Consider the following 12,018-nt stretch of genomic DNA (forward strand, 5'->3'; position numbering starts at 1 on the left):
TGCCCTGGCCCCTTCGCTGAACTTTTAGTATCTGCCTGCCCCGGCCCCCTTCCCGCCAACCCCTAGGCATTTGCTGTCCCCTCCCCACTGACTTATGGGCAGCTACTGCCCTCCTCCCTGCCAAGTCTGACCATGGCACCTGCAGCTCCCCCACCCCACTGACCCCTGAGCACCTGCTGCCCCCCCAGCTCCCCGCCCTGCTGATGCCTGAGCACCTGCTGCCCCCCACCCCACCGACCCCTGAGCACCTGCTGCCCCCCGCCCCGCCCCCTCTGACCCCTGAGCACCTGCTGCCCCCCGCCCCGCCCCCTCTGACCCCTGAGCACCTGCTGCCCCCCCAGCTCCCCCACCCCACCGACCCCTGAGCACCTGCTGCCCCCCCAGCTCCCCGCCCTGCTGACGCCTGAGCACCTGCTGCCCCCCACCCCACCGACCCCTCTGACCCCTGAGCACCTGCTGCTCCCCCAGCCCACTGACCCCTGAGCACCTGCTGCCCCCCACCCCGCCCCGCTCCGCTGACCCCTGAGCACCTGCTGCCCCCCGCCCCCTCTGACCCCTGAGCACCTGCTGCCCCCCCAGCTCCCCCAGCCCACTGACCCCTGAGCACCTGCTGCCCCCCACCCCGCCCCGCTCCGCTCCCTCTGACCCCTGAGCACCTGCTGCCCCCCAGCACTAGCCCCCCCCTCCCCATACCACGTGACAGGGCTGGCCCAACCCCGAGGGAGCGCCCCCCCACCCCGGCGGCGCGTCGCGTGACGCAGGAGCCGTCGAGGCTGAGCCGCCCTCCCCGTCACGTGAGCAGGCGGCCGCGCTCCGACGCCGCGCGCGCTCCCTCCTCCCGCGGGCCGGCGGCGGGGCCATGGCGCACGGGCACGGGCACGGCGCGGGCGGCGGCTGCTGCGGGGCCGAGCGCGAGGAGCCCCCCGAGCGCCGCGGCCTGGCCTGGGGCCTCTACCTGCGCATCGACCGCGAGCGGCTGCAGTGCCTCAACGAGCGGCGGGAGGGCAGCGGGGCGCTGGTGTTCCGGGCCTGGGAGGAGCGGGCGGACCGCAGCCAGGTACCGGCCCGGGGGGCGGGGCGGGGCGCAGCCAGGTACCGGCCGGGGGCGGGGGGGGCGGCCAACTTTTCTAATACAGAGAACCGAATGCCCTGGCCACGCCCACTTTCAGAGGCCACGCCCACTTTCAGATGCCACGCCCCCTCCCCTCCCCCCGCTCGCTGTCCCCCATCTTCGCTCACTAGCTCATTTTCATAGGGCGGGGGTGCGGGGTGAGGGGTTTGGGGTGCGGGAGGGGGCTCGGGGCTGAGGGGGGCAGGGGGTGGGCGCTAGGACTGAGTTCGGGTGCGGGAGGGGGCTCGGGGCTGAGGGGGGCAGGGGGTGGGCGCTAGGACTGAGTTCGGGTGCGGGAGGGGGCTCGGGGCTGAGGGGGGCAGGGGGTGGGCGCTAGGACTGAGTTCGGGTGCGGGAGGGGGCTCGGGGCTGAGGGGAGCAGGGGGTGGGCGCTAGGACTGAGTTCGGGTGCGGGAGGGGGCTCGGGGCTGAGGGGAGCAGGGGGTGGGCGCTAGGACTGAGTTCGGGTGCGGGAGGGGGCTCGGGGCTGAGGGGGGCAGGGGGTGGGCGCTAGGACTGAGTTTGGGTGCGGGAGGGGGCTCGGGGCTGAGGGGGGCAGCGGGTGGGCGCTAGGACTGAGTTTGGGTGCGGGAGGGGGCTCGGGGCTGAGGGGGGCAGGGGGTGGGGGCTCGGGGCTGAGGGGGGCAGGGGGTGGGCGCTAGGACTGAGTTCGGGTGCGGGAGGGGGCTCGGGGCTGAGGGGGGCAGGGGGTGGGCGCTAGGACTGAGTTCGGGTGCGGGAGGGGGCTCGGGGCTGAGGGGGGCAGGGGGTGGGCGCTAGGACTGAGTTCGGGTGCGGGAGGGGGCTCGGGGCTGAGGGGGGCAGGGGGTGGGCGCTAGGACTGAGTTCGGGTGCGGGAGGGGGCTCGGGGCTGAGGGGGGCAGCGGGTGGGCGCTAGGACTGAGTTCGGGTGCGGGAGGGGGCTCGGGGCTGAGGGGGGCAGGGGGTGGGCGCTAGGACTGAGTTCGGGTGCGGGAGGGGGCTCGGGGCTGAGGGGGGCAGCGGGTGGGCGCTAGGACTGAGTTCGGGTGCGGGAGGGGGCTCGGGGCTGAGGGGGGCAGGGGGTGGGCGCTAGGACTGAGTTCGGGTGCGGGAGGGGGCTCGGGGCTGAGGGGGGCAGGGGGTGGGCGCTAGGACTGAGTTCGGGTGCGGGAGGGGGCTCGGGGCTGAGGGGGGCAGGGGGTGGGCGCTAGGACTGAGTTCGGGTGCGGGAGGGGGCTCGGGGCTGAGGGGGGCAGGGGGTGGGTGCTAGGACTGAGTTCGGGTGCGGGAGGGGGCCCGGGGCTAGGGTGGGGGTGGGGGTCCCGGGGGCTCCAGACGGCGCTTACCTCAGGTGGCTCTAGGGGAGCTGCCGGCATGTCCCTCTGGCTCCGAGTGCGCTGCCCCCGCGGCTCCCATTGGTCGTGGTTCTCGGCCAATGGGAGCTGTGGAGCCGGCACTTGGGGCGGGGGCAGCATGTGCACCTAGGGACGTACCGGCTGCTTCCTGGAGCCGCGCGGAGCCTGGGAGGGAGCCTGCCCGCCCTGCAGCACTGCTGACCGGACTTCTGGCGGCCCGGTTAGCAGTGCTGACCAGAGCAGCCAAGGTCCCTTTCTGACCGGGTATTCCAGTAAAAAAACCAGACACCTGGCAACCCGGGGCGGGGGGAGACAGGTGCCAGCAGCACCAGTGCAGCCAGGTGTCCCTCTAGTCTAGGAAGTCTCTAAACTCCCCCCATATCCTGAACGGCAGCCGGTGTGGCTACTCGCTGGGGACCTCATCTCTGCGCCCCTGCCGGGGGTGGCTGCTGGGCCCCAAGAACACAGGGCTGGGAGGGAATCCCCTGGGGTGTGCAGTTCAGCTGTCCCCCTGCTTTTCTTTCCCCTCCCCCCCCAACCACTTGCTGTCGCAGCCACCTGCTATGTGATCCTTGCCTGCCTCCAGTCCCTGTGCTGGCTGGGCTCTGCAGCTGCTCCTGGTGCTCTCTGTGGTGGGGGTCTGGGCACCTAGTGCTCCGCGGACAGTGGGGGTTGCACCATGGGGGAAAGCAGGCAGGGTGGGCTGAGAGATTCCAGGCTTTCTCCAGTGCCCTGGCCCTGAAGCGCCAGCAGTGAAGGTCCACGCTTCGTGTTTGTGGACCTTCCCTAGAGCTTTGTTCCATCTGGGACACTGACCCTTCAGGAGTTCGGTTCCTCTGATTCGGGTTGCTGCTTCCCAGATGTTGCTAGCGCATTCGCCATACCAGTTCGTCCTTGGCTTTCTTCGCTTTCTCTCTCCTCCCTTGGGTACCCAATTCAATGCTTGCTTGGCATTGAATGTTCCAGTCCCAACCACCCGAGCCTTCTTTCTTTGTTGGGGATTTCTAACATGCCCTGCTTTGTCAGCTCCGTTCTCCGTGCTCTTGCATTTGTGATTTTGACACTCTGTGACATGTAATGTCTTTCTCAGCCGTCTGTGGTGGGCAGCCTCCAATCTGCCTTTGTTAGCCACAGCTAAGGGCCATGTGTCTGCTCCATACAGCAGCGTGTTCAGTACAATCGCATGGTATAGTCTGACCTGTAGTTTGGTGTGGAGATCTCTGTTTGACCAGCTGTCATTCATTCTATTTGTATACCAGCATAACTGTATTTGTTGGGGGTGTGTGTGGGGGGGTGGCTTTTCCAAAATAAGTATACTAGCACGGCCCCACTGTGGATACACTATACCAGTAAAAATCACACTTTTGTATTTCACTTGAGAAGGCCGGAATAAGGTATGCCAGTAAAAGGGCAGTTCTGCCTTTATAAGCTGCATCCACACTTGGCTATAGAGGTATAGCAATACTGTCCATGTGTGCCTAGTGTAGATGTGGCCTAAGGTCATGTCTATACTATAGACTTCTGCTGGCACAGGCTTGTCAGTCAGGAGGTGTGATGAGGTGTGATCCCTGACCAATATAGCTGTGCTGGCAGAAGCCCTTAGTACGAGTAGACAGTTATACTGGCAAAGGTGTGCTTCTACTGGTATAGCTTCTTTTGCTTGTAGAGGTGGTTTATACTGCTACAAAGTGCAGCTTTGCTAGTGGTATAGCATACTGGCATCCCTATACCAACAAAGTACTCCTAGCGTAGATGTGATATTAGCCATAACAAAAAAAGCCTTTGTGTCTCATGCCTCAACAGAGATTTTTCTAGTGGATGCTTCAGTGGGTTTTTGGATTAAATCTCTTTCTACTGGATACATTAGAACACTTACTAGTACAGTATCTGTGTAAATACAACTGAACTATAATTTTCAGTGTAAACAAAGTTCCCTGGCTAATGCATTGTCCATATTGTTCATTCATAATTCCCAAAATAAAGTAGTGCATATTAACATATTCTACTGTATTAGCACAAAGCTTCCGATGGAATACAGATATGAACGGATGCAGAAGGAAGTGCATAGGAAGCGTAATATATGGCATTACAGAATATCTTCATTATCTGCTTCTAAAGGATTATTTTTAATCCAGTTTTGTATCTTTTAGTTTGTCGAAAGTGATGATGAAGTCGAACTTCTGTTCAATATCCCGTAAGTACCTGCTTGGCACCATTTCGTGCCCCGTTAGCACCTGATGAACTTAGTTTTATTTGTGGCTGGGTTCTTTGCTCACTAGAGTCTTCCTTGAATACTCTTGGGAAATAAACTAGAAAACAAGTTTGGGTGATGGCAGCTCTTCTTGACTGAGATTTACTGAATTGTGTGATTGTATAATCAAGACTAACTGGAAGATAGTGGAGGGGAAGTCACTGATTCTGTGTTTCGTGGCAGGTTTACAGGCAATGTGAAGCTAAAAGGGATAATTGTGATGGGAGAGGATGATGATACACACCCATCAGAGATGAGACTGTAAGTGGAACTTGGCCTGGCTACCAGGAAAGATCATGTTGGGCAGATATTGTATAGAGTTTCTATTTGCACAGTTGTTTTAGAGCAGAATTTTGAAATCTCCAAGCAGTGTTTTTACCATCTCCTCAGTTATGGTCTTCCATTTGCTGTGTGTAGCCAAGACTGAACACTAGAGCGACTCATACTAAGGGATTGTATTTTTTTGCCTCATTGCTTTTTAAAAAATAATTAAATACTTTAGCTTTTCCTTTCCCAATGCAAAGTTCTCATTGCCCAATGACATCTGTATTCCTATTCCCATTTTATAGATGAGAAGGACACTAAAGCCGGAGCAGGCATTGGTATCAGAGCTCAAATCAGAAACCAGGAATACCTGACTTCCATGCCTGAGTTTAGGCCAGGCTCCCCTTTCATATTGCTGAGTTGAAGCTCCTATATTAGATTAATATTAATGTTCTCGCCTGGTCTGGGGCCGGGATTGGGGCCTAGATCACTAGAGCCCTGCATGGATACAAAATTTGTATCCGCATCTGATCCACAAACATGGTCTGCGGATACAAAGCAGATATCTGCAGATTTCCAGGGCTCTGTACATTACGCTGTGCTCCGCTGAGACCCGGGCTACTGCTGCTGCTTCCTGCCCTGACTGGGGGAGTGGTATGGCATTGACAAGGCACTGGGATTAGGAGCTCTGGCAGGCCTCTGGGGAGACACTGCAGTGCTAGCTGGCAAGGAGCTGAGACCAGGATCCACCACTTGGAGCACAAGTGGGTGTGTGTGTGGCGGGGTGCCTAGCTCATGCCCCTGCTGGGGCAGAGGCCCCTCACAGACCTGTTTGTGCTTCAAACAGAGGATCCCGGTCTCAGCTGTTTGCCAGCTGGTGCAGCTGTGTCTCCCGCAGGCCTGCTGGGGGCCACCATGGGTCAGGCCGGGGCTCCTAATTGCTGCATGTTGTCTGTGCCACACCGCCTCCCAACTGGCTGGCAGGACAGAAAGCAGCAGCAGCAGTCTGGACTGGAGCTGAGCTCATGGTGAGCTGGGGCTTGCCCTGGGCCGGGCAATTGTTGCTGCCAGCCTACCTCCCTACTGCTTCAGGAGCAGCCTGATACCATGGTTTTTCTAAAGAGCTCAGAGGCAGAAGTAGGAATGTTGTTTGAAAAATTATGGTATTGGGCTAATTTTACAATTTCTGTGAAATTGTGACTTATTCAGGGCCCTAATCATCACTTGGCTTTCCACCAGTGGCAGCTTTTCCCCTCATCTTTGCTCTGTCTCTAATGCACTGGAATCCTAACCCCTCTCTATATATAGAATTTATAGAAATGTAGGGCTGGAAAGGACCTTGGGAAGTTATCAAGCCCAGCCATCTGTGCTGGGGCAGGACCAAATAGACGTTTATCCAGCCTGTTCTTAAAAATCTCCAATGATGGGGATTCCACAACCTCGTTTGGAAACCTGTTCCAGAACTTGACTACCCTTATAGTTAGGAAGTTTTTCCTAATAACTAACCTAAATCTCCCTGGTTGCAGATTAAACCAATTTCTTCTTGTCGTACCCTCAGTGGACATAGAGAACAATTGTCTTCTTTATAGCAGCCCTTAACATATTTGTAAACTCTTATCAGGTCCCCCGTCAGTCCTCTTTTCTCAAGACTAAACATGTTCAATTTTTTTAACCTTTTCCTCATAGGTCAGATTTTCTAAACCTTTTATCATTTTTTTTGTGCTCCTCTAGGTTCTCTCAAATTGTCCACATCTTTTCTAAAGTGTGGCACTCAGAATTGCACACAACTGAGGCCTCATCAGTGTGGAGTAGAGCAGGACATGAACTGGAAGTGCTGTGGGTGGTGAATGTCTTAAATCTACAGTTCTGTTCCTTGCATCATATCAGGAATTGTCAACACACTATAAGCAGTAAACAAGAGCAAGTGCTGTTTTCTTGGCTGATCCAGTTGTGTGTGTGTTCCACAGGACAAAGCCAATTTAATAACCCAGTGGTGGGAAGAGAGGGGAGATAAATAAATCAATTATGCATTTTAACCACTGTTGTGTTTTTCTCCACTCCCAGGTTCAAGAACATTCCTCACATGTCATTTGATGACACAGCCAGAGAACCAGATCAGATGTTCAGTCTGAATCGAGATCTAACAGGAGAACTGGAGTATCCGACAAAGTACGACACAGGCTCTTCCCTTTTCTTGTGGTGCATCTGTTAGGGATGCACTGGAGTTTATTCCTCCTGGAGCCAATGAGTTTGTGTTCCTTTTATCGGAGCCTACTCATATGCTATTCAATGGTTAGAAAGTGTTAGTAGGGGGAGAGCAGTTCCTTCACTCACATCATAACATCGCATCAAATAATAGAATGTGCTTTTTAACTGCCTTTTCTGGCTCTTCCCAGCACTCGTGTTGGAGTGAGAACTCTATCTGTCCCTAAATGGTGTTGAAGACCTTTTCCCTGGGGAGGGAAGATCTTAGATCTTGTATCCTGGAGGCTCCCCAAACGGAATTCTCAATGCCTTGTCTCCTCCACCTCTTACACCAAGGAGGACTGAGGAAGGCTCCTTTTACTGTTCTGCAATCTACCAGAGGAGTCACAAGTCAGACACACCAGGTGCTTCCTTCACCCTCCCTCCCAGTTCTTGTTGATCCAAGGAGTGAATGGCTAAGACACCAGGTCTCCTACATGGCACTGCTTAGTCTCCACACCCCAATAGGCTTTCCTTTTCAAGTAGCACCTTCATCCTCTTCCGTGCAGAAACTGCTCCAGAAAGTAGGATTTATTTCCTGGGTGACTGGTTACATGCTGAACTCAGTCTGTTTTTTCTTCCAGAATTGCTCGTTTCTCAAATGTTTACCATCTCTCCATCCACATTTCCAAGAATTTTGGAGCTGAGACAACAAAGATCTTTTATATAGGCCTGAAGGGAGAGTGGACAGAGGTGAGAAAGTGAACACAAAACATCACAAATGCAGAAGTCGGTTCAAATTGCAACTTGTACAGTTGGGTCTATCTAGGTGTGGTTATTTATAAGAAACTTGGAAAGGGCTATGGAGACTCTTTTTTTTTTTTTTTTTTTTTGAGCAGTAACTGAGTTAATTTGCTTAACTGAATCAGAACCCAAATAATGCTTGGTTAGTTTCTTTCTCTGTATCCCACATGAACTGTTGTGATTCTGGGAAGCTACCTGTTAAGAAGTGGGAGGTACTGACTGTGATGGGTTGGATCACAGAAACCCCCTTGGGAACTGCCAAATGATGTGCCAAGACTACTTCTGCCCCTGCTTTCCCTGCCAGCTTGGGACTCCAGCACCTTGTCTTGTTGAGCCAGACACGCCAGTCTGCTCCAACAGAGACCCAGGGTCTGGAACATGTTCCCCAAAGCTACAGACTTAACTGAAAGCAACTTAAGAAGTGTTCCTGTCCTTAACACTCAGATGCCTGACTTCTAATGGGGTCCAAACCCCAAATAAATCCTTTTTATCCTGTATAAAGCTTATACAGGGTAAACTCATAACTTGTTCGCCCTCTATAACACTGAGAGAGAGAGATGCATAGCTGTTTGCCCCCTTGGTATTAATACATACTCTGGGTTAATTAATAAGTAAAAACTGATTTTATTAAATACAGAAAGTAGGATTTAAGTGGTTCCTAGTAGTAATAGAACAAAGTGAATTACCAAGCAAAATACAAAAATTAAAACTCTCAAGTCTAAGACTAGTACAGTAATAAAGCTGAATACAGATAAAATCTCACCCTCAGAGATGTTTCAATAAGTTTCTTTCACAGACTGGATGCCTTCCGAGTCTGTTCACAATCCTTTCCCCTGGTACAGCCCTTGTTCCAGCTCAGGTGGTAGCTAGGAGATTTCTCATGATGGTTGCCCATTTTGTTCTGTTCCACCCCCTTATATATCTTTTGCATGAGGCAGGAATCCTTTGTCCCTCTGGGTTCCCACCCCTCCTTCTCAATGGAAAAGCACCAGGTTAAAGATGGATTCCAGTTCAGGTGACATGATCACACGTCATTGAATGGCTTCATTACCCACTTGCCCCCCCACAGTTATACAGGAAGACTTGCAAGTAAAACAGAGCCATCTACAGGCAATTGTCCTGGTTAGTGGGAGCCATTAAGATTCCAAACCACCATTAATGGCCCACACTTTGCATAACTACAATAGGACATCAGAGTTATATTTCATATTTCTAGTTTCAGATACAAGAGTGATAACTTTATACAAATAGGATGACCACACTCAGTAGATAATAAGCTTTGTAAGGAGACCTTTTGCATGAAGCATATGCCAGTTACGTTATATTCACACTCACTCTCATATTTTTATAAAAGAGTACAACGTCACATTGGCATTGCTGTTGGGTTTAGTCGAGGGATATTTTTTGTCACAGGCATGATTCTGTTAAGAACCAGATACATGCAGAAGAAGCTGCAGTCTTGCAACTACAGGTTTAAAACTTTGAAATAGGATAGGTTCAGCATCAATGGAGGGATGACTTGTAATGTAAAGCATTTCTTGAGCTGGGACAGGTGCCTGTGCCTCAATGGCTGGCACCAAATTCAGTTTGGGCAGATCTTGGGAAGGGTGGGAGAGACTACTTTGGACAGAAGAGAAATGGGAAGAGCTGGTCAGATTCTTTTTTTTTTTTTTTTTTTTGGGTGGAGTAAACTGAGCTTTAATGGGACTAAATACGTTTGCCTTGATTCAGGCTTATCGACATGAAGTGACTATCTGCAACTATGAAGCATCAGCAAACCCAGCAGACCACAAAATTGATCAAATCATGCCGGAGACCCACTTCATTTCCTAATAGTAGTACCAGGATGCTCCCAAAGGATTCATGATCAATACACTGAGTTAATGGACTGACTCTGAAGAGAACAGATTCTTAGGGCGCTGGAGAGAGTGGTGAAATAGCTTTTATTTCTTGTCTTTGCCCTGGGAAGAAAGTGCCAATGCATGAAATCTCTTTATAAAGTTAATTGATTGCTAATGGCAATCATCTGTTGGGTGCTTCAGCACACTGAAGAATCAGGCTTTGATGTAGTGGAGTGTGTCTCCTCCACAGTGGCAACCTAGTGGCCTAATCACTTATGTTGCCAATTGAAAATAAAAGCATATCCTCTCACTGTCTATGCCCCAAGCTTCAGGATTGGTTTGTGTCTGAAATGCTGGTTATTGGAGGCAAACAACACCTTGTGAGCAGTGAAACATTCTCTGGTTGCTACTCTGTTGTCCTGGGGTGTTGAACAATTGCTGCTGGTGTGTGAAGCTTGAGCCTAACAGTGACTTGATGTAGGGTTATTGCTGTATTGAGGAGAAAGGAATTGCAAACTTAAACTTGCATCTTGAGATTGTTTCCCTGAAATGTAAATTCTGAGGGAGATCTAAAACTGTGGGAGAGATGCTGGATCCTTAACATACATAAAAGTGAAGATACAGGATTGTATGGTTGAGGGGGGCTTTGCAGAATGCATTTAAAGCACTGTGTGTTCATTTAAAGTTGTGGCTTTTCACTGAAGGTGTGGAGCCTCCACTCCATGTTAGAAGCCAGAGCTGGACACCTAGGAGTTCCTTTAGGCACAACTTTATAAGGAATGTAACTACTCTTTCCTAATAAATCTATGGCAGGTGTAATTTGTTTCATTTCTTATGTCCCTTCCTGCTGCATCTTGACTTATGTGTAGCAGTGTACCTGTTTAGTTGCAGAAAGGGTTTAATGCAACTGAGTGTACCTCACAGATGTGGGGTGCTTTACAGCCAAACAATACTATCATTAAATACACACTGGTAACCATGCTCGAACAGTCAAAAGAGCTATGAATCTAGCAGCCCCAAACCCCTTTATTCACCATTAATGGCTATAGCTAAGCCCCAGTAAAAAGTTTCTGCAAACAATTATGAAAAGTGGTGTGAGAATCTTTTGTATCAAAAAAAGTGTGCAGGCTTATAGGTCCAAAGCAGTGGTAGTAATTCACTACCTCAGGCTTATTTCAGTGCTTGCACAAATAAGATCTGTGATGGATAACCTAGCTGTACATTGCATTCATGGCACAGGTATGCGGTTGGCAGCTGGGGTAATCAAAGTGTATTACTTGTGTAGTCTTGTATCCTCAATGAGGATGACATCTGGTAGTGATCGGAGTGGCATGCTGCAATCTGTAATGTTTGTTTCCTGCAGTGCTCAAGGAATGGGGAAAACATTAGATCTTCCTCTTAATTGCTTTGTATGTGACACATCCAGTTAAAGTTGTCTGCAGTTATGTATATACAAGCTTCTTTTCATACCTTTGCACAAACTTCCATCATGAAGAGCAGGCTGTAACTATAACCGGGTGTTAGGGTGACTTACAACTAACTTTTTGCGGCTGGAATTTAAGTTCAAAATTGCCGTAAACTGCAGTTTTATGGCACTAACTCAAGAAGGGATTTAAAATATCTTTATCAAATGTAATCCTACCCATTAGTCTAGACAAAGAGAACTGTTTCTCTGAGGTAGCAATTTCACCTTATAGGCAGAGGGCAGAAATTGCAGGATGAAACGTCACTGAGATAGTAACTTTGTCTGTTTGAGGGGGGGCAGTCTGGGTTTCAATCAAACCAATTACAGCTGTGCTGCTGGTTGTCAGCATTTTTAATTCTTTAGTAATGCAGTGACAGGAAAGGGTGTGTGTGAATGAGTGTGCATGACCTTCTCTAAAGCAAAGAAATAGCTCAGCCAGCTTCCTCAAGCAATGCTGCTCCTTATCTATCCCCCCCCCACACTCTCAAAGTGTGGTCTTAAGATCACTCAGGGACATTTATTCTAGGAAATACCTGCTATTCCCCCCCTGCACAATACTGCCGGCACTTTCAGCTTCATTACCTAAACCACCCTGGGACCCTAGTAGAAAGTTGGTTTCCCACAAACCCTGTAACTGTGCTGAGTGCGGGGGAGTTCAGGCCCTGGGGCCTAGCAGGGCCCATGGTGGATAAATCACATTGGGCCTTTGCCCAGATATCCGCCTGGGGGCGAGGAGAACCGGCTTGACTCGACCGGGGCTT

General features: G+C 51.4%; 1 protein-coding gene across 2 annotated transcripts; it reads left to right on the forward strand.

Moving 5' to 3' along the window:
• The first annotated feature begins 776 nt into the window (after window positions 1–776).
• Window positions 777–10,611, forward strand: PITHD1 (PITH domain containing 1). Of its 2 annotated transcripts, XM_073317889.2 has the most exons (6): window positions 781–1,057; window positions 4,599–4,642; window positions 4,883–4,960; window positions 7,028–7,132; window positions 7,792–7,900; window positions 9,683–10,611. In XM_073317889.2, exons 1-6 carry the CDS (start codon window positions 860–862, stop codon window positions 9,782–9,784), a joined length of 636 nt encoding a protein of 211 aa, XP_073173990.1. In that variant the 5' UTR covers window positions 781–859; the 3' UTR covers window positions 9,785–10,611. The 2 variants fall into 2 exon arrangements, with proteins under 2 accessions (XP_073173992.1, XP_073173990.1); XM_073317891.2 differs by lacking the exon at window positions 4,883–4,960 and having other exon boundaries at window positions 777–1,057.
• The last annotated feature ends 1,407 nt before the right edge of the window (window positions 10,612–12,018 follow it).

The sequence above is a fragment of the Lepidochelys kempii genome, chromosome 19 (genome assembly GCF_965140285.1).
Source record: "Lepidochelys kempii isolate rLepKem1 chromosome 19, rLepKem1.hap1, whole genome shotgun sequence".
NCBI classification, from domain to species: Eukaryota; Metazoa; Chordata; order Testudines; family Cheloniidae; genus Lepidochelys; species Lepidochelys kempii.

What these genes read in the sequence shown, in the direction of transcription:
- PITHD1 (XM_073317889.2), top strand. Translation starts at nt 860, where the DNA reads ATGGCGCACGGGCACGGGCACGGCGCGGGCGGCGGCTGCTGCGGGGCC. An exon ending in AGCGGGCGGACCGCAGCCAG is followed by an intron (nt 1,058 to 4,598) that starts GTACCGGCCCGG and finishes TGTATCTTTTAG; the next exon opens with TTTGTCGAAAGTGATGATGA. An exon ending in CACCCATCAGAGATGAGACT is followed by an intron (nt 4,961 to 7,027) that starts GTAAGTGGAACT and finishes CTCCACTCCCAG; the next exon opens with GTTCAAGAACATTCCTCACA.